The sequence below is a fragment of the Tenrec ecaudatus genome, chromosome 2, assembly GCF_050624435.1.
Source record: "Tenrec ecaudatus isolate mTenEca1 chromosome 2, mTenEca1.hap1, whole genome shotgun sequence".
Classification (NCBI taxonomy): domain Eukaryota; kingdom Metazoa; phylum Chordata; class Mammalia; order Afrosoricida; family Tenrecidae; genus Tenrec; species Tenrec ecaudatus.
This window is the reverse complement of record NC_134531.1, coordinates 218241478-218263034: the sequence shown is the minus strand read 5'-3', so window position 1 is coordinate 218263034 and position 21557 is coordinate 218241478. Positions and strand designations below refer to the sequence as shown.

Sequence of the window (21557 nt, the reverse complement as noted above, 5' to 3'; positions counted from 1 at the left end):
CCTGGAAGCCCCTTTCTGGAAGGAGCCATTCCATTCATAGCTTTGTGGCAAAAGGAACCGGGTGTGAAGGCAGGCTGCCCTGAGGGCATCTGCAAGACCCAGTATTTTCTGTCCCCACTCTCCTCCCTTTTGCCATTTTGTAGTCCTGCCTGCCGGGCCTCCTCCTCTTTCCAGGAGAAGGGGTGAGAGAGGTAGAAGAAGTTGAAAGGGCCCCTAAGAAGCCCAACCAAGGTGCAGATCTACTGCCCCGCAGGGCGCGTACAGCAGACTGCTGGTGGCTGCCGTAGAAAATGGAGTGATTAATTTTCAAGCGAATACCATACAATTATAGTAGGGCTGCAGTGAATGGGTGATCTCACATGCATTATTCCAGCTGCCCCTACACTCTAGCCCGCTCCAAGGATAACATCTTGAGGAAGAAACCGCTGGGACGCAAGTGAAGCAATTTTCACTCAAAAAGTGAGAAAACCCTGAAAGAACGAAATACAGGTGTTGTGATAGCAAATTTATTTCTCACTCCAGTTAAAGGGCTTTTTTCTTTCTTTTCTTTTACATTTTACGGTTTGTTAACGTTCACTCTTTGGAATCTTAATTTTGTATGATGCACAATTTAGGTGTCAAAAATACACCCTACTCCCTCAAACCCACCCCAGCTTCTTAGAATTTAGACATACATACATATTCCTTACTATGTAAACCCTGTTATTTATTTTGTAAAAAATGTCTAAATATTAATAAAAATACTATAACCAGAAAGCAGTGACCTTTTTTCTTAAAAAAAAAAAAAGCATCTTGGGACTGGAACAGGAAGGAGCGCAAACCCTACAGGAAGCCTGCGCATTTATTTTGGTAGACGTGCTTGTTAAAGGCACTGGCTGGAGGTCATTGCTTTCCAGAGCGGCGCCTCTGGAAAATAAGAAATGCAAAGGCTGACACCGTTTACTTCGAAGATGCATAGTAGTGGCCCAGGAACAAGGATTCTCAGCTTCTCTGCCTTTTGAGAGTGACCTGTGACAGAGTTTAAGGCTAACACACCTCCCCCGTTTCTGTCCGAAAGTGCCGGGGGCAGCCAGCCTCTTCTGGTCTCCAGGCTCCCGGGTGCGGAGGCCATGCTGGCCGCTGTGTGCACATGCATGTGTGCCTGTGATTGGGGGGCTGGGGGGATGGCAGAAGCAGTCCTTCAGGGCAGCGGGGGGCTTTCCCCATCATCCTGGGCCTGAGGACTTGGCCTCATGCACCCCTAGGTTGGGCCTCTCAAAAGAAACCCCAGAGAAACCAACCAACTGTCTCCCACAGAACACACACCCTTCACACTGTGACCGCTCAGGGGACGCCGCCAGGCTCCAGGGCAAATGCAGCTCCTGCGAGGCCATGGGAAGCGGGGGATATCTAGCCTTTCACATAGTTCCGAAGACGTCATCGCACATCCACATCGGGGAGAATCCCACGTTCCGGAAGCACACAGGGATCCTGAGTTGATTGATTGACGTGTACAGATGGGGGATAAAGGGGGGGACACAGGTCTGTGTAAGACATTCAAGCTTCCAGTGGGTGTGGGCCACAGGTGGGCGTCTAAGGCTTCTCTCTGAGGGCTAGGAGCAAAATGCCTTTAATTCCCTGCTCGCTCCGAAGCCGGCGTTTGAAAGAGTCTTTGGTTCGCGTGAGGCAGAAGCCGGTTTCTCAAGAGAGCAGCAGCAGCTTCCGGTCTGTTTTGTCCCCTCCAGCCAGCTGGGCATTCACATCCTCCAGGGCTGCCCGCAGCAGGAGGGCCCCGCGGGGCACCCCTCTGCTCTGACATGTCCACACTGTTTCCATCGACATAAGGAAATGAAATGCTAACAGGTTTTCTAAGGCAAAACTTTGCAAAAGAGGCTTTCTGACTGGAGAGCAGCCCCCCAAAGAGCCTCACAAAGTAATGGTGGCGGTACCCCGGAGATGACTCGCCTCCAGTGCCGGAGTCTGAGGACGGACGGATGGAGGCTGGCAACTCTAGCCGGGAGACCCCTCCTCCGTGACTCTGCACACTGCCGCTCTCTCGTGGCTGAGCCCCTTTTGTCTTTCGGGTGTGGTGCGGATGCGGACCTCAACTTGCCACGGATTCAGAATGACCGCTAGGGCATTTGGGAGTGGATGATTTCAAAAGAAGAAAAAACTGGGGTGGGTGGGGACACACACAAGTGGGGAGGGGGCTGGAGAAAAATAATTCCAGCAGGTACTTTCTTCTTTGCAAAAAATTAAGAATTCTTTTCAGGCGACCTTTCCAAAAACACACACATTGGGTGAGTGTGCTTCCCTCGGTACGGTTCATTTTGTTCTTCCTGTGGGGCTGCCTGTGCTTGGCTAAAGGTAGACGGGCTCTCTCCTGGAAACCACAGGTATCTGGAATGAACCTGGCTGGATAGGGCCCTGGGTTAAGGATGGGGTGGCTTACAAAGAGGGGATTCTGTTCAAAGATTTCTTTCCACTGATTTCAGCCGGGACTGGCAGGAAGCGGGAAAAGTGGACAGAAATTGGCCTTTTAAGACTGCAGAGTAGTACGCGTGATTCATCCGTTCAACAGAGATAGAAGAGACATGGAAAAAGCATGGCGCCCATCTGGAGAGCGCTAATGTGTATCAAAAGGTTTCCTTTCTTTTGTTCTTCTGTGAGAGCCAGTGCATCAGATTTCCACCGACTTTAAAAGACACACACACTCTTAATGATGGTATGAAGTATCAATGTAATTTTCTTCCTTGGCAACATGGGGTGGGGGCGCCTGTATTTGGGGATTCTGTGCCGCTTTCTTGCACATGGTCATGTAGAACGTGCTACATTTCAAAGTCAGCCTGAAAATGGCTTAGAAACACCAAATCCTTCTTTGTGTGTGGCATGAGCACCAGCCTTTATCTCCAGCTGTTGGAGCCACATCATCTGCCCCACACATCCAAGGGTGGGGGTGGGGGTGCGGGGGCACTCATCAGTGCATCCAGGATCTTGAACTTGAGCCCATTTCTTCAGGCCAGGCAGCAAATTTAAACATCTGAAAGGCGAGCTCGTGAACTAATGTCGCTGACTTCCTTTGCAGTGTCACTGCGTCCTGCCCAGTGAGACGCAGCTCCACAGCATTTACAGGGACGGGGTCAGAGGACCACCAGGCAGTCGCCCAGGCGACCTTCTCCCTTCACAGGAAAAGGAACACCCCTGCTGAGGGTCAACACAGGCTCTGGCAGGAAAATGGCCCCCTGGGTCCTTACAAAGTCACCGGATATTGAACTCGCCACTGACCTGGCTGGAGAGGGGCTGTGAATTTAATTTAATTTTTAAGCAGTCCATCCACAAGATAAGGTCTCCAGTCCCAGGAACACAATCAATGCCATTCCCAAGGAAGATCTCTCTCCCTCTCTCTCTCTCTCTCTCTTGTGGTGGGTGGACAAGCCATAGGAGTCTGGGGAAGGTGCAGACTCCCACACTGGTGCTGTGGAAGAAAGACCTGGAGATCTGCTTCCTTGAAGATGACAGCCAAGACAGCCCTGAGGAGGAGGTCTAGTCTACACATGATTGGGAATAGGTTCCACACAGGATCCAAGTCCCAGGGCTGGTGAGAGATGTTTTCACACCCACCATGGTAGGAGGTCCACCTACCCTACGTCTCCCACTTGTCAATCCTCCACCACTGGTTCCTTCCACAGACCTATAAAATGACAACAACATCGACCTTCAACAAAAAGCAGGTGAGGGGGAAACAAAAACATCGAGGACTGACAAACCAGAGGGGGGCAAACAGCTCTCAAATCGCATTTTCGGATTGCCGGGCTGTGCCTGAGGTGGACTGGAATGTGGGTGGTGGTCTTGGTGGCACCCACCCCACCATGCCTACTGCTGCTTCGGGAGGATGAGGTTCTTCAGCATGTCGAAGGAGTTGCCGTCGGGATGCACAGTCACAACCTCGCCACCTGCCCGATGCACCTGGAGGAACCCAGAATCATCAAGGCCGACTATGGACACCGCTGGTCCCTCCTCGCTGCCCAGACGGACTTGCTGACCACTGGAAAAGAAGAACAGGGGCTGTCACTGAAACAGAAGGCAGAGAGATCAGCATAACACAAGTAGCTTCGGGATTACTCATACAGACAAGGGCTCCGGGGGCAGGCTGAGGCTGGTGCCGTGAAAACAGCCCTGTTCAGAGCTACACACCGGCAAGGTGAAGGCAGGCATGGAACCCCACTAAGGAGTTATATGAGTGGTTTCTCTTGGTGACGGTGACCTCTCTTCTCATAAAGTTGGGTCTTTTCAACTGCAAGTTCAACTCCTGATAGGACACCTGTGGAACAGTCTCCAAATGTGACCGTTAAAGTCACTTCTTACTGAGATCTTTACATGGACTGGTCCAGCCGGCCAGCCTTCCCACACCCAACCCAGATATTTGCTGTGCGTGTGAAAACTTTCAAAACTAGAGAAAAAGTGAAAGAGCAGCATCGTTTATTCCCTTCACCTACATTCACTACCAAGCGTTGCCATCTCCAATTTCTCTCTTGCTCCCACATACTGGAACCCCCTTGACCCTCTGAAAATAAGGCGACCATGCTAGTCTATCCAAAAATACTGCAGCGTGTATCTCCCGATAACAAGTACATTCAGTTATAAAACTAAGGCACCACTATCAACCTGAAGAAACGCCACCTTCTTATTACAATACGATCTAATCTACCATCCTTGTTCAAATTCCCCCAATGGTCTCCTCCATGTTTTTTATGGCTCTCGCCAGCCCATGCAGGACCTCATTATGGGCGAAGCCCCGCATTTCACTGCCAGGTCTCCTTCATCGCCTCGAATCTGGCTGATGCACTGGCAGCTTCTGGGGTAGCAAGCTGGAGTTGCACTGGAGTGAGCCTCAGACTCCTTAGGGAGCATCAGTTAAACAGGGACTGCTGGGCCCTGGCTCTGAGTGTCTAACTGAGTCTGTCTGTCAGCCAGCTGTTAGCTGCCGTCGGTCGATCCTGCCTCCAGTCAGCGCATGTGCACAGAGAAGCACTGCTCCGCGGGGCTTTTTCAAGGCTGCCACCTTTCAGAAGCAGAAGCTCGGGCCTCTCTTCCCAGCTGTCTCTGGGGCAAGTGTAACTGCCAACTGTTCACTTCATAGAGATGAGGATTCTTATAGAATCTGCCTTTCTAACAAGTTCCCAGAGGGCCCCGGTGATGTGGTGGTTACTTGTTGGACTGTTTGGAAGCCTATTCCGTGCCACGCAGCATGCTAATCAGGCAGTTCTCAACCTGTGGGCCGCGACCCCTTTGGGGGTCGAATGACCCATTCATAGGAGTTGCCCAATTCATAACAGTAGCAAAATGACAGTGATGAAGTAGCAACGAAAATAATTTTATGGTCGGGGGTTCACCACCACATGAGGAACTTCGCGGCAGTAGGAAGGTTGAGAACCGCCGTGCTAAGTGCTGCAACACTCTACAAATAGTCTTTTCAAACGTATAGGAACCCTGGTGGCATAGTGGGTTATGAGTGAGCTGGGCTGCTAACTGCAAGGTCAGCAGTTCAAACACACCAGCTGTTCTGGGAGAAAGATGAGGCTGTCTACTCTTGTAAAGAGTTACATTCTCAGAAAATCACAGGGGCAGTTCTTCACTGTCCTAGAGGGGCGCTATGAGTAGGAATCAACTGAAAGGCGAGTTTGTTTTAGCAAGTTCCCGGGTGAGCCTGTTGCACTGCTACTAGGGGACATACGGTAATCTCGAGAGCCACTGGTAACCTGGTTGTTGTCAGGTGACCTTGAGTTGGTTCCGACTCATCTCGACCCACGGACAGAAGGAAGCTTGGCCCAGTCCTGTGCCCTTTGCACAATTGTTAGGTGTGAGCCCATCGCTGCAGCCTCTGTGGCAATCAATCTCTTGGAGGACCTTCCTCTGCTTCCCTGCCCTCTACTTTACCGAGCAGGATGACTTGCTCCAAGGACCGGTCTCTTCTGACAACATGTCCAAAGTATGTGAGATGAAGTCTCATCAGCCTCGCTTTAAAGAGCATCCTGGCTGTACCTAGTGGCCCACAATTAGGATGCTTCTGATTGCTTCTTCACCACTTGATTCTGATTTTAAAAGTGAGGAGGGAAAACTCCTGGGGGTGGAGGCTGGGTCTTTCCAATTACACCCCAATTGGAGCCCATGATGCTAACTAGCTGATGTTCTGGAGATATAAACTTGGTTGAAGTAGTGTCTCCCCAGTGTCCCCATTATAATCTCCCAAACACAACTTGATGTCGAGTCAGTTCCAATTCGCTGGCTCCCTGTGTAAAAACTGCTCAACTGGGTTTTTCTGGCTGTAATCTTTATGGACACAGATTGCCAGGACTTTCCTCTGTGGCTCCTCGGGCAGACGTTGGGTTAGTAAGTAGCCTCAAACACACCATGTGTGTCACCCAGGAATCTATACTCTAAAGGTATGAATGAGTCGTTCAGACTGATGCTTACCATCTCACTGGAAGATACTGAGCGTAATGGTTCGGGATTATGTTAATTAGACACTGCTGGGTAAGGGTAGGGTGGAGCTCAACCTTGATTGTGTCCGTCTGATGACTTCCCCTGGGCACTACAAGCCTTATTGTACACGAGGCAGAGACCAAGGAGAGTCACCTCCTTTTTATCCCTTTGCCTTCTGCTGGAGCTGGATCTTGCATCTGGCCTCTCAAGCTCCTGCGTCAGTGGCTGACGCTACGGGCTGTCAACAGACGGTGGATTCAATTGGCTGACCTCAAACCTCTGCCTCCCCCAGCCTGTGCCCCCTTGCTGTCTCTGCTTCGACATCCTGATGAGGTACCTTGATCTCCTGTTGTGTTGCCTGCCAAGCCCACACGTGGCCAGTGAACTACCCTGACTTGAACCGGACTGGACTTACCTACGTCTACAACTGTGCCAGCCATTTCTTGATGTAAATCTCTTCCTATACACATACAACACATACACGCGTCCCTGGTTTTGTCTCTCTGGTGGATCCAATCTAACGCACTGAGCTACGGACGGAAAAAGGGATGTGAAAAGACTGAAGATGAGCAAGCACTAACCTGTGCACCCAGTATTTATAATACAAGGGAAGCACGCCATTGGGCCCTTTGTCCTGAAAGGTGTTGATCAACTTCTCCATCTGGGTTACAGCTCTGGCGACGAGAAGGTCAGCTCTCAGTGGCTTCAGGTCTGTCCCATGTTGCTTGTTGTGGTCCATGATGAGATCATTGATGCAGATGGTGGGGTTACTATTGGTCACATTCACCCCACAACCTGGGCAGAAACAGACCCACCTGAGACACACTGTGCAGCATCCTGCTGATTTCACACATCCCCCTCTATCGCCCAGAGAAAGCTCATGTTTTACGTTTCCTCCAGTGTCCCCAAATGTACTCCGGGACTCCGGGTAACCCTGATCCTTCTTTGCATCCTTCCACGGTGCCACTTGCTCACCACCCACATCACTGCAAACAAGCATTTGGAAGGAGAGAATGCCACGCTGGATGCAGTTAATCCGTCAGATGTTAATAAATGGGCCGCCAAGAGTATGACCTGACTTGAAGGCCCTTGTTCTTATTAATGGGGCACAGGGCAGTGGTGGTCAGTAGTAGGTTCTCATCTTCCATGCGGGAAACTGGTGAGATTCCCGGGGCGGCCTTATAGGCAGGGTGAAACTGCTCCTCTGGGTTTCTAAGACTGTAAGGCCTCATCCTTTTCCCCCCTCACAGTGACAGGTGGTCTTGAACTGCTAACCTTGTGGTGAGCAGACCAATGCGTAACCCATTACACCACCTGCTCACCCACTGTTATGAAAAAAAAGAGTACCTTAAATTAATTATTTTCATACTTTTCAATGTACCTAGAAACTAGAGTGTGGAGAGGTTTCAGAAAATGCTTGTCTGGTATGATACCAAATGCTTGGTGGTAGTTAGGACCCTAAACCTCCCAAATCACTCCCAAATGATCTAGCCTTGTTGGTATACGCACTGTGATCTGAAACTACGAGGCTCAGAGAAAATGGCTCTCATACGATTGTCCGGCCCCCGCCCCCCACCCCATGCTGCAGTGTGCTCCCGTGGCCCCATGCCTGAACTCGAGGGACTCCACGCACAGTGGGGCGGGGCTGTGGTGATACACTGGGTTTTCAGACTGATGTCCCGACGTTGGCCACCAGTCTTCACTTCCTAGTCTGTCAACTCCACTGACACGTGTTCAGCATCACAGAGACACACAAGCGTCCACTGACAGACAGGTGGTGGACTGGCATGAGGTACACTGGCCGGGTTGGATCCTGTGTCTCCAGTGTGGAGGGCAAGAATTCTGCCGCTGTCCTTTCTGCAACATGGGCTACATAGGAGCCATTGTCCTCGTTAGTGGGGGGGTGGTGGTGGGAGGGGGGGAAGAAGACGGCTAATCTGAAAAATGCAGGCAGAAAGTCTTTTAAAAAGTTACCCATCAAAAACCTATGGCTGTTGGGCAGATGCCTGCTCAGTGCCACCCCACGAGACAGAGTGTAACTGTCGCCAGGGTCTCAAAGCCAGCAGGCTCTGCAGAAGCTGACGGCCACATCGGTCCTGCACGGACGCTGTTAGCATACGGATGGTCCGGTTACCAGCCACACACGTCACCACCCGACCTGCTCACACTTACCAATCAGTATGAAAAAGGTTTCTCCCATAAGCGTCGAGTTAACCAGCACTCCACCGAGCTTCATGAGGTCACTGTAGTAAATATCGTTGGGCCACTTCACGCGTAAGTTGATATCCTGAAGAAAGATCGGCACTTTAATCGAGGAATCACGGGACACAAAGGGGCCACAGGAGGCCATCGGGCTGAAGAGGAACTGAGCCCAACACTCGTGAAACGAAGGAAACAGAAGGCCATGTCCTCCTCTTTTCTAGAATGTGAATCTCTTCTTTGAGTCACTCCAGTGTCCAAGAACCACGTGGGGCTCCAAGAAGCGGTACCTAGAGATTAGATGACATACCCCACAGCTGTCCCCTGGTCTCACCCCCTTCACTGTTGACGCTCATCTTGTCAACAGTGTTCATCATCTCGGTATCAACAAGCATCACAAGAAGCTGTCACTCACAGGCACGAAGATTAGGGACAGAGGGGGTTGGCTCCACTGAATGCCCACCCTAAACGAAAATGAGCTGGCCGTGCCACAATAAAGGGGTCTGAAAGGAATCAGGCACACATTAGGCATTCATCACCCAGGCCGCTCCATCCTGAAGGGTGTGGCCTGGGCTAGCCTCGATGGAGGGGACCCAGGATGGACACTGCCACGGGCTCCCCTCCTCTCCCCTGTGCCTCCTAAGGTGGGATACACAAGTTGGGATGGTTACACTGAGTGGGCCCCAGAAGTGTGGGCCTCCTGGACGTGGTGCTGTCATGTATCCAGTGGGACCATGTGTGGGCCAGTCTGAGGACATGAGACTGGAAGAGAGAGACCAGGTTAAGGCAGAGAGAGAGCGCGTGCAAAGGGGAGTGGATAACCATCAAGTGCCATGCAGCAGGCCTCGCTTCTCAGGCTACGCTGCTTCTGGACAGTCGGCCCCCACTTCCTGGAGATCCATTCACTCCAGAACAAGATGCCTCTGTTGCAAGCCATAGGGCTTTCATTGGCCGACAGCTTTCTTCCACATCCGTCTTAGTTGGAAAGCTTCTCTGAACCCTCTGTGCAGCACAACACTGACAGATGGGTGGTGGCTGTGCATGAGGTGCACTGGCTGGGAATCGAACCCAGGTCTCGTGTGTGTGTGTGATTGCTACCACTGCCCCACCCCTGCCCCGTTCTCAGCATCGGTCTATTATACACTATTAGTCTAGCTGTTACTTAAGCATTGGACTAGGAAATATAAGGTGGGCAGTTCAAATCCACTCGTCTTCCACAGGAGAACAATGATTCTGTCTGCTCCTGTAAAGACTGACAGCCTCGGAAATGCTGGCTAGGGTCCCGAAGAGTCAAAATCGGCTCAGGGGCTGTGGGTTTCGGTTGGATGTATACTTTGTACCCGTGTCACCCCATTCAAGGGGGGAAAGAGATGGCCGCTTCATGAGATCGTGTGGCTTGCTTGAGGTCGCAGCGTTTGCAAGTGGCAGGGCTGGATTCTAACCCAGACTCCACACCTCAAGCTCCCCTGCTCAGTGCTAGGCTACAGGACCTATAGGGTCCCTCGATGGTGCGCATGGTTAATGTGCTCAGCTGCTAACTCAAAGGCTGGAGGTTCAAATACACGCACAGACACGTCCGAAGAAAGGTCTGGGGATGTGGCTCTGCAAACCCGGGGAGCCACGTTCTACTCTGACGCACACGGCTTGCCATGAGTCAGAGGCAACTGGTGTGGGGCCTTTTGTTTCTAGGACACCCCCTTTCTCTCCTCCTGCAGCACCCCACCTCTTTTAACCTCAGCTTGCTAGGGGTTAGAATAGACTCAACGGCAGTGAGTTTGGTTTTTGAGCCAGAGGCGCTTTCTGTTGGCCAGAACCTTGCCTGCCCTAGCAGAGCACTGGGCTGAGCACAAATAACATGTGGGCAACTGCTCTGACCCCCTGCTGACAAGGAGTGCTCTTCTTTCTAGAATGGGGTTTTCCAGGTAGGGAGGGTGTTGCTCCCCCTCAGACAGCTGGCAATGTCTGGAGCCGTTTTTGGTTGTCACAACTGGATGCCAGATATGGGATCTCCAAACCCTCACTTGGGAATCACGCTCATGACATCTTGTGTGAGGAATCAATCAACCATCTATCAGTCTGTCTACCTATACACATACATACCTAGGCTAACACAGCGGTTCCCAACCTGTAGGTCGAGACCACTTTGGGGGTCGAAGGAACCTTTCACACGGGTTGCCTAAGACCATCAGAAAACACATAATATTTCACAATATATAAGTACTTGCTGTTTTGTGATTAATCACTATGCTTTAATTATGTTCAATTTGGAACAATGAATATGCATTCCCCCCCCCCCGTCGAAAAAAAAGAAAAGAAAATGCATCCCACATATCAGATATTTACATGACGATTCATAACAGTAGCAACATTAAAGTTATGGAGTAGCAATGAAAGCAATTTTCGAGTTGGGGGTCACCACAGCATGAAGAACTGAATTAAAGGGCTGTGACATAAGGAAGACTGAGAATCATTGCCCAAGGAGAAGAGCTGTAAGCAGTCAGATGAAATGCCTTTCTAAGCCATAAGCAATTCATCCTGGGAAATTGAGAAGGGTGTGGAGAAAAGCCCAGGAATGGGAGAAAAGACCAAAAGCACCCTTTCCTTGTCTTCCTAGTAATGTAGTGCCAAAATGCCGGGCAATTACAATGAACATCTGTCTTTACAGCTGGGGGCAAGGGGACGGTCTCAGAGGAACCTCGCTGTGGAGCTGAGTCAACTGCAGACAAACGAAACCTTTGCTGTGAATGAACCTTGACTGTGCCTCTGCGTCGGCGCCTCAGGGTTTCTGTGGGGAGTTCCTGGGTGGCACACTTGGCTCTGTGCCAAAGGTGGGCGGTTGGAATCCACCCAGCGGTGCTTCAGAGGGCAGGCCTGCCAATCCGTTTCTGAAAGGTCACGGTCTTGACAATCCTCTGTGCACAGGGTTTGCTATGAACCAGAGTCAACGCAACAGCAACTAACAACAATCTTACCGCCGGAGGCCCCACGCTTTTTGTCCGCGGTGCTGGGGAGTGTGCACAGCACCACCGACTGCTCAGTTCGCAGCCAAGCAGCATGTGACTTGTCTGTGAGGCTCAGAGACACACTCATGAGAACAGATGGGAGTAAGCGGAGGGAGGAAATGAGCAGGTTTTAAAAGTCCATAAACTAAACTGAAGCTAAACTAAGCTACACTAAACTAAGCTCCCCGGCCCCCTTTACCCAGAAAACACAAAAAGCTCTCATCTAGACCCAGAGCGCTTTCAGTAAGGTGGGAGGGGGGCAGAGGGGAGGTCGGAGGCCTGCCCTTCCGAGGACATTGGAGAAATCCGACAAACTGGATGGGAAGGGAATTCTGGGGAATAAGTTTTCTGGCAAGCCAGCCTGAAGCTGCAATAAAACCCAGCGGAGCTTTAAAAACCCCAGGAGCCCTCCCTACCAGCCAGGCAGTGTGGGCGAGGGCTCAGCAGTCACCAATTGTGAAAACAAACGCTACAAACAGAAACAAACCGCGCCCTGTACACATGGTGTGGACCTGCCCGTGTGCGGGGCTGAACGTACCTCATAGCCAGGAAGGGACCTCACGGCCTCTACGACCGCCACGGACATCAGATGCTGCACAAAGGGGATCCGCTGCCCCAGCTGGGACTTCAGTGGGATGGAGACAAGCAGCGTCGAGATAGCACATCCCACAGGGCTCAGCCAGGCGTTTCTTCCCCGGCCTGGAAAACAAGCCAAAGTGTGACCAGGGCCTTGGAGCCATTGCGCTCAAACAGACCCGGACATTCCATGGTTAACGCAATATGGGAGAAAAGCTTTTAAAGATCTGAAGCTTTGCAGCTCAGAAAGTTTCCAATAATTAGTATAATTTTCTGCCTCTGTGAGCAAATTACTTATGCTTTGATGACTCAAAATCTTAGTGTTTCAACGCCACTCTCAGTTTCGATTTTCAACATATGGTAATATGCGCAAAAAAGAAAGAAAGAAAAGGAGGCACTGGAGGAACTAGCTTGAGTCTAGACAGAATCAAGTTACTTTTTAGATGTCGTTCTTTGGATGGGGCTGGGTGTACAACTCTTGAATGTACATATTAGTGCTTAAAACAGGTGAATTATATGGTGCGTGTTATAGTTAACAAGAAACTATAACCCTCTCCATCCCCCAAAAAGTGATGCCTGGTATTAACTCTCTGAGTTGCTATTTTTAAAAGAAAGTAAAAGGGGGAGGGGTATAGGGAATAAATGAGAGCATAACTAATTAAAGAGCTTCTATCTATAATTCATCGTTCTTTCTAATCCAGCATATTGAGCTCTACGGATTTGATAAAATGACATTCCTTTCCCTTATTTTGGAGCTATGTTCAGAAGACATGTGAGAGAAAGAACTGGAAACCTGGAGGGTCTGTGTTTCTTTACCCGCTTCTGAGAAAGCCATGAGAGCCCTGAGAGCTGCAAAAGTGTTTCAGCCTGTTGTCACCCGCCCTGCAGAGTCCTGCCAAGTGCCTCTGCGCATCCATCCACTGTCTGCCTCCGCACAGGCCACTGAGCAAGGAGCCCGCCCACCAAGTGGGTTCTGCGAGGATGCAGGCGCTTGCATTCAAGGACCAGCAGACAGTGGAAGCTCTCAGTGCCGTTCTGCTTCCCTGTGGCCACTTCTGAGGAGACCCTGACTGAGTGACCAGCCCAAACCTCAAGTCACACCAGTTACCTTTGAGTCAATTCCTGATGGTTTTAGAAAGCAGATAGTCAGACTTTTCTTAGGAGAACTTCCCTCTGTGTACATGTGAACTGCCAAGTGGTTAGCAGTCAAGTCCCTTAACCGTGAGTGGCACCCAGGGACTCTCCTCTGAGTGCTTACTACATGTGAATTCCAGCACCCGCAGGGGTAGTTTGGGAATGATAGGACACTTAAGTCATCTTGGCTGTCTACTACACTGTGCCATCAGAAGGCAGCACCGAGAACCGCAGGGAAAGAAGCATGTCCATGACACACATGGGATTGCCATGGTTCAGAAGTGACTAGACAGGCTCTGTTTTCCTAATACCACAGCTGTGATTCACAAACTTCAGAGCCTGGAATGTGCCCCAAAGGAGCATTTACAAGACGTAGGTAAGCGTAGGTAACCCATAAGCAAGCACCCGGCGATGAACACATGATCCGGTTGGAGGAGAACACGCGCATTCTTCGGACTGCTCCTCCTTCTAGTTCCACTTTAGGAGGGGTACGGAAACAGAAAGCAATGTTCGCACCCTGCTATCCCAGCATCAGCATACACAATGGACGCTCCGACGACCCGAACAGATTTCTACACAGAAAACCCATGGCAACAATAACAAAAGTCCCCACTGACCTTGGCCTTGCGTCTGCTGGACTGCGATCGCTATTAAGCCCATTTCCTGCGGCGTCTTAAACATCAACCTGCAAACGGTGGGAAAGACTGGTGAGCCAGAACAGGGGAATCTGAGAGCGGGTGGTGGACACAGCAAGAGGGGCACAGTTTACACTTGTTGGTGAATGTGTGATAAAGGCTCAGCTCCACCCTGGTGGAGAACCTGTGGGAATGTAAATCCAGGAGGGCTCTTACCCCCACCCACACTGCAGCGCTGCTGCTGCCGCTGCAGGGCGAGACTGGAGAGGAATCGAAACGGTGCCGTTTAATATCCAAAACGGAGTGTGTGTGGGAGGGATAGAGGCATCTGCCTCGCCTCTTCGCTTATTGAAGACTTGGTTAGATTGTGTTTCCTCAGAATATTCCATCAGGTTCTTCTACCCCCCGCCAGTGTGCTGTCCCCCCTTCAAGTGACAACTGGCAATTCCTGACATTTGTTTCTACTTACAGTGTGTTGCTGTCCCAACACAGGCCTATAATCATAACAGCAGTTTCTGATTATTTAGAAAGCCAATATGGTGGCAATAAAGCCGTTTAAAAGATACACCATCCCCTGAGAACTAATTATGTTTTAACTATAGTAAATAAATCTACACCTCTGAGAACTCGGGAGAACCCTGGATTATTTTAGGTTTGGATTCTGCATTTGAAATGGTCTCACTGAGAAGAATACAAACTTCCCTTTGGGGGATAGGCAGAAAAGCACACTGCATCTCCACCGAGTGACTCAACGTTAGCTTTTAATTTTTTTTTTTTAAACAAAGTTAAGAAAGAAAGTGGGGTGGGGGGAAACCACCCTCCAAGTTCCACAGCTGCCTCTGGGCTGGGGCCATTTTTCTTGTACGGAGCAGGTGAGGTTGGGGCGGTCATTTACTAAAGGGAAACGGTTAAGCTGGTGAGCCCATCCTGCTGGGAATGCCACGCCTGTGTGCAGCGTGCAGGGCCTCTCCTCTCGCTGTCACCGAGTCGCTGCAGACTCACAGCGACCCCCCACCCGACCCCTGACCTGTGCGTGTAGAAAGCCCAGTCTTTTCCCCAAGGAGCTGCTGGTTTTTGAAATGCTGACCATGTGGGTCTCTCCCCAACGTGTAACCACTGCATCACCAGGCTCCTTGGAGGGCTTCTGAGAAACAATGTACGATCGCTACTATTACTATTGGGGGCAGGGAGCGGGGGAGAGGGAAAGGGAGGGCCGAGGACGTGAGGGCACTGGCTGTGAGCAGAAGCAACGACAGTCCCCGTGCTTAGAAAGGTTCTGAAGAATAACCCAGCTCCGATCCGGCCTGAAGGAGGTGAGCAGCACTGTACCAAGAGTGGGGCCTCAGGAAGAGAGGGAGACTATTTAGAAGCAGAGAAAAACAACACATCATGTCTCCCTCGCATCGGCCATGAGGCCCCATACTCGGAGGAGCCCCTGGGACCCCAAAGGACGCGCCCTGCGCCCGGGGTAGGCAGCTTCTCGGCTGGCCGGCTGGCAGCTGCTCCCTCACACTGGCTGGAACAAGCCCGGGCATTCTCCGGGGCCGCGGTGCCAGCGCCACTTCCACCTCACATGAAATACAGCTCCAGAAGCATTTCTCTTGGCCCCCATGAATAACTCATTGAGTGCCTATACATTGCTGGGCTTGACGCATAAAGCGGCCTTCTCCTGCACTGGGACGGGCAGAAACTCCTAAGAAGGACTCTTTGTGAGGGGAGCTGACATTGTCTTCCAGGAACCTCTGCCTCGAGAAGGGCCCAGCAGCCCCTTCCCCTGGACTTGGAAGGCTTCAGGGTCTCTGGTGGGGACGGCGGGCAAACTTGTCAGGGAGGGAGACGATTTGGCATGTTGTGGGCAGATTGCTGGGCTCGCTCTCTCTGTTCCTGGCAGCCAAGAGTGGAGGATGCCCCCTAAAGAAACACGCCGACAGCAGCCAGCTCTGCTGCAGCCAGCGAGGGGAGGCGGTGGAGCTGCAGAGGGGAAGGGGAGGGGCGGCTCGGAAAAGGTCCATTCGGAAAGCAAACGCAGACTTCTAGAACAAAGAGGACTGATTAAGGGAACATATGCACTAAACGGCTAGGGCTTGGCAGCAGTTAACAGGGCATGGTAATGAGAAGACTGGATGGAGTCTGTGCTGCCGAAGGCCAAGAGGAAATTCTCAAGGAGGGAGACAGCGTGGGGAAGGAGGTAATGCTTGCTTGGAGACAACTGGAGGCCGGCAGATTTATTTGTGCTATCTGAGATAACTCTGGGGGCCAAACCACAGGGCTCCCGGTCAACAAAGACGCATTTATGGACTTGGAGCGACGGTGGGTGTGTTTCTTTCTGTGAATGGAGCCGCTTGAGCTGCCTGAGCAGAAAGGAGAAACCGTAAATGCATTGCCATCGTTCGTGGACGATGTCCTCAAAAAAGGAAGGAGGGGGAAGAAAAAGGAGGGTTGACTGGATCCTTGCCTCCCTGGTTGTATATTTTCGTTCCTCGCTGGCAAAGGTTGCAGACTAAAAGGTTTCTGTGAGGGGCACCTGAAAACACTCACCATAGCACCAAGGGAGTCCGAGAGGGCTGGGGCCCCCAAAGAGCCGCTCAGCAAACGAGACAGTGACCCAACACACCACAGCCCCTGCTGCGCACGCCTCAGTTTCCCACAACTGGCTGGTTTGGGCTCCCGGCAATGGATGGATCCACTGACAGTTGTAAGATGCAATGGGTGGAATTGGCTTCACGCTGAACTGAGCACATGAAAAAGTTAAACTGGCAAGTGCCATGTTCAATGCACTTTTTACCACCACAACAAAGCCTCACGAATTGAGATTGGTTTTAGAAAAAAGATCAGCGTGAATTCATGAAAAATCTGAATGGCTCTAGATCTAAATCCAGACTGTCCATCCACTTTGGAGACTTCAACGGAAGCAAGTCTCCTCCATCCGTCATGATGGTTGCCTTAGAGCTTGAATCTGGGGGTCTCTTTTCCCCTCGAGAATGGTTGTTAAAAATAAATACTTGGGAATAATCAAGTGTTCAGTCGGGAAATGGTTATGGGAATGAGGAGTACAGAGTAAGTTATAGTCATTCAGAATGATAGTTATGGAGACTCTAGCAACTGAGAAAAATCCTTGGAATAAATGTTCAAGCAAAAAATTGGGATACAAAAATACTCCATGCAAATAAAGTTCTTAAACAAAATGATAATAGAGGCTATGTTAGGGCAAGTTATAATTTTTATTTTTTAGTTTTTCTGTTTATGATATTGGTTAACTTCCGATTTTAAAATAATCTTGAAATTTTTGGAAAACACTTATTTTTAGATATATCAAGTATCCATAAATTTTTCTAAGAATGCAACTAAAAGATTGCTTCAATAATAAATAAATCCATAGCAGTGCTCTTGACTTTTATACAGGTAGTCCCCTCCTCATGATCTAATTTAATTGGAATAAACTGGACTTAGGGCCATCTATTTTTTAATAATTATTTGTATACATGTATTAAAATCTACTTGTAAGTTAATATGCAGTGTTTCTAGACACCCACAGATGAGATACTGATAAAACAATAATAATGAAAACTTTTAATAATAAAAGTTATTTGACTTACATCAGAACTGACTGACAATGGAGTCACTGAAGTGAAGCCCTTCACAAGTCAGGGCATTACCTGCAAACCGTGATCGAGAACCTATGTGCCAGTAATGACCGAGTGGAACCCTGTAAAGCCACTCTGCTTATACACCGTGGAGGGCTCTATGCATTTTGTTCTCTCTGCCTCAGTGACTGTACTTCTAGGGCTGAGCGTGCATTAAGGAATATCCATATGAGAAGCAAAACAATTCTTATTTCTCACAGCACTATTGATATACCGTGGCATGTTGGAAACAATCTAAACGGTTAAAGATGAAATCTTGCTAAATGTTTAGCATCCTTGCTAAACGGTTAACTAGTTTCCTGAAGCGCTAGAGACAAAGACTTTCTTCTCCACTCCCACCCCCAATCCCACCTTCTTACCCTACAACCTCCTTCTCCTGAAGGGACCCGAACTCACTGCTGTGAGTTGATGCAGATTCATAGCAATCCTACACAAAAGTACGGAGCTGCCCTACAGGTATCCCTGTTCGAAACACCTGTTGAATGTCTGCATCCTCATAATTCATAGACGTGGGCTGCAGCTTCCATCTCAACACTGTAATACCACTCACTGGTATCAGTTAAACCAATGGCAATCGAGTTAACAACCCCATGGCAACACCATGCATGTCAGAGCAGAACTGGGCTCCACGGTGCTGTCCTTGACTAATGTGCTGGAAGTACTTCGCCAGGCCTTTCTTCCAAGTTGCCTCACAGCTCCTATGTTTTGGCTAGCAACTGAATGGATAATTGCATTACGCAAGGACTCCCACTTCTACCTACTCTGCTGTGAACTCATCCCTTGCTCACAGGAGAGGGTCCTGTGGAGTCAGTCTCCAGGAAGTCAAGCATAACATGAGATGGGCTTGCCTTCTTCAGCCAACAGGGGCACAAACCACTGTTTCTCACCCCAAACACTTTACCACAAACACTGGATGCCTGAGCATCAAGCACCTTCTATCTTTAAAGAGTGTCGCTACAGAACGGGCTCAAACAGAACAAATGGCGAGGATGGCACAGGACTGGGCAGTGTTCTGTTCCATTGTACCTAGGGTCATGATGGGTCAGGACCCATCTGAAGGCGCCTAACAAGAGCATCCCTGAACACAGCTGCTTCTGTGGGCACGGCGAGACCAGACTGGACCCTACGGTTGCCAGTCCCTTCTAAGGGCAAGTCTTCACTACACATCACCTGCTGGAGCTCTCCAGGGCAGGCGAGCTCAGGCCGCCTTTATAGACAGACCAGATCTCATGCTCACCACCTGCCCCTGGGTGTGGAAGGACTCCCAGGGCCCACAGCCTTCGGCGTCCCTCATCCAGCCTAAAAGAAGGCTGCTGTGACTCCACAAGATGGGACACTGGCTGCTCCTGCCCACGTGGCGAGCAGGCGGCTGGGAACAGTTTCCATGCAGGCACCAGGTACCTGCCTCATCTGTCTCATCTGGTCACCTGATTCTGACTTTTCCCCACTGTGCCAGGAATTTCACAGGCACTGTCTCATCCGAGCCTCGGCCAGTCAAGACAGTGGCATGACTTCACAGACGTGGACATGCTCTCTGGAAGGTGAAAGTACCTCCATAAGGTCACAGTGGCAGCAGAAACAGGAATTCAAGGTCAAGTTCTGGTTGGTTCATAGGTCCCTGGTTTGATTTGGTTTTTCATTTTGTGTGTGTGTGTGTGTGTGTGTGTGTGTGTGCTGCTTTGAATCCTTAACTAGAAAACGCAACCACTGTGAGAGAAGTTGCAAGACTGGTACAATGAATTATTACACACTCTGCATCAAGCCCCCAGATCTCCCACGTGTTGACTTTCTCTCTAGTATGGCACAGTGGTTCCACAGGGGCTGCTAACCACAAGGGCAACAGTTTGAAACCGCCGGGCACTCCTCAGGAGAAAGAAGAGGGTTTCTGTTGCCGTAAGGAGACACACGTTTTGGAAAGCCACAGGACGGTTGTGAGTCCTATGGGGTCGCTTGGCGTCGGGATCGAGTGAGCTTGGTGTTTGGTTTGGATGCTTGCTCTTATTATTTTCTGAGCAAATTGCAAGTGCAGATGTGACGCCTTTTTACCCTGGCACACTTCACTGCGTATGTCCTAGAAATGAAGGGCTTTCCCTAAACGCTTACTGCCACGGGGTCAGTTCTGACCCTCAGGGCCAGGCAGAACGGCCTCTGCGGGGTTACAGGGTAGAGAAAGCCTCATCCCAACCCCCATTTTTCTTATAAATTAAGGTTTTTTTTTTTACCTTATATAATCATATTAATGCACAACCATAAAGATGATGACAATAGCATTCGTGCAATATCACTATCTATTGTACGATCAGCATTTTTTCCCGTATAAAAGGCAGATAGTAAGTAGGCGCATTTTAAACTTTGCATGCCACATGGTCTCTGTTGAAATCATTCAACTCTCCTGTCCCTAGAGCAAAAGCAGCCATACTCACTGCCACCGAGCCAGGTGTGACGCACAGCGACCCTGTAGAACAGGGTAGAACTGCCCCTGGGGGTTTTCCAGCCCATAAATCTCTATGGAAGCAGAAAGCTTCATCTCTCTCCTGTAGAGCAATTGGTAGTTTCAAACTGTTGACCCTGGAGTTAGCAGCCCACCACAAAACCCAAACAAATATATATGAATGAGTGTGCTTTTATTCCAATAAATCATTATTTATGGACACAGAAAATTGGAGTTCATCATTTCCATGTATCAGAAAGTAATATTAAAAAAATTTTCAACCACTTAAAAAAAATTCCCAGCCCTAAAAATGCTCACAATAGACCAGATTTGATTCAAGGGATATATTATTACCTGAGTTAGTTAGTTTATTGTGCCAACCTGGCTGATAAACACATGTGGGGTTAATTGAAGGGCGGAGGCATAAATGGCTCAGTGAGCCTTGCCTTCCTAGTTCTCGGGTCTCTTGCTTTCTGATGGTCGCATCAGGGTGCAGCTGCCTTAGCCAGTTCCCTGCTTCATATTGCAAGGCTCACTTCCTGCAAGATACCCCCAAGAAGAAGCCACATGGACCTACCCCGATGCAGTCCTGGGTGCTGGAGCAGCTGTGTGGAGACCCCTGCCAGTGCTGAGATTCACTGACTCGGCTTTCCTCCTGAAGTTGACATCATTGTGTCTGTTTCGTGAGATGGAGGAGGACTTTGTGGATTGGTGTTGGACATATGGGTTAATGGGTTAATTTTGGACTTGTGGGCTTGGGCAGCACTGGGTTGGGATGTTTTCTTGATGTGCACTTAACCGTTATATAAAACTCTCTCTTATACACGAGTTTCTGTGGATTTTGTTTTCTCTAAAGTACCCAGACAAATACATTATGGTCTGTCTATAGAATTTATTCAAATTAGGTCAGGTAGACTAATAGTGTCCATGAGAGTGAAACACATAGTCCTGATCTGAGATCCCATCCAGGATCATTTGTTGCATAAAGTTATCATGGCTCCTTACTCTCCTTTAATCTGGTTCAGTTTCTTAGTCCTACGTTGCCTTTCACAATCTAGGCAGGCTTTGAAAAGTCCAGGGCAGTTTTGCCAAATACCCCATCCACTTAGATCATCGGAGACCTCTGGCCCCCACGCCTGGACTCGGGCTTGCATTCTTGGCAGGCGCACACAGAAGCCATGCTGAGTCATTCTCTGTGCATGTCATCCAGAGCCACGTGGGCGGGTTTGCCTCAACACCAGCAACGGCGTGAGCTTGGGTCCTCTGGCTAAAGTGATCTGAGCCAGCTTTTCTCCTGCAAAGCTACAGAGACCCCTTTGCAACCAATGAATACTTGTGGGAGATAACAGCGCGTTCCTCATAAATTTCAACCACTGCACTTAGAATCCGTGCATGCCCCCTGCTGAAATAAATCATTTCTCTCAGGGTTGCCAGATGGTGATTTTCTGAATCCATCATTTCTTCTCTATGCCTT

At 49.8% G+C, this 21557-nt stretch overlaps 1 protein-coding gene across 4 annotated transcripts in view; it reads right to left on the bottom strand.

The window, feature by feature from the left end:
- Positions 1-777: 777 nt before the first annotated feature.
- Positions 778-21557, bottom strand: part of HLCS (holocarboxylase synthetase) — a 319509-nt gene continuing 298729 nt past the window's right edge. For 3 of the 4 annotated variants that reach the window (XM_075542309.1, XM_075542308.1, XM_075542305.1), the window contains 5 exons: positions 13991-14058; positions 12202-12362; positions 8635-8749; positions 7044-7257; positions 778-4024 (listed from right to left, as the gene is read on the bottom strand). In XM_075542309.1, coding sequence (XP_075398424.1) covers positions 3853-4024; positions 7044-7257; positions 8635-8749; positions 12202-12362; positions 13991-14058 — 730 coding nt within the window. In that variant the 3' untranslated portion in view covers positions 778-3852. The remainder of the gene's footprint in view (positions 4025-7043; positions 7258-8634; positions 8750-12201; positions 12363-13990; positions 14059-21557) is intronic. The other variant, XM_075542307.1, reaches the window with a different exon arrangement.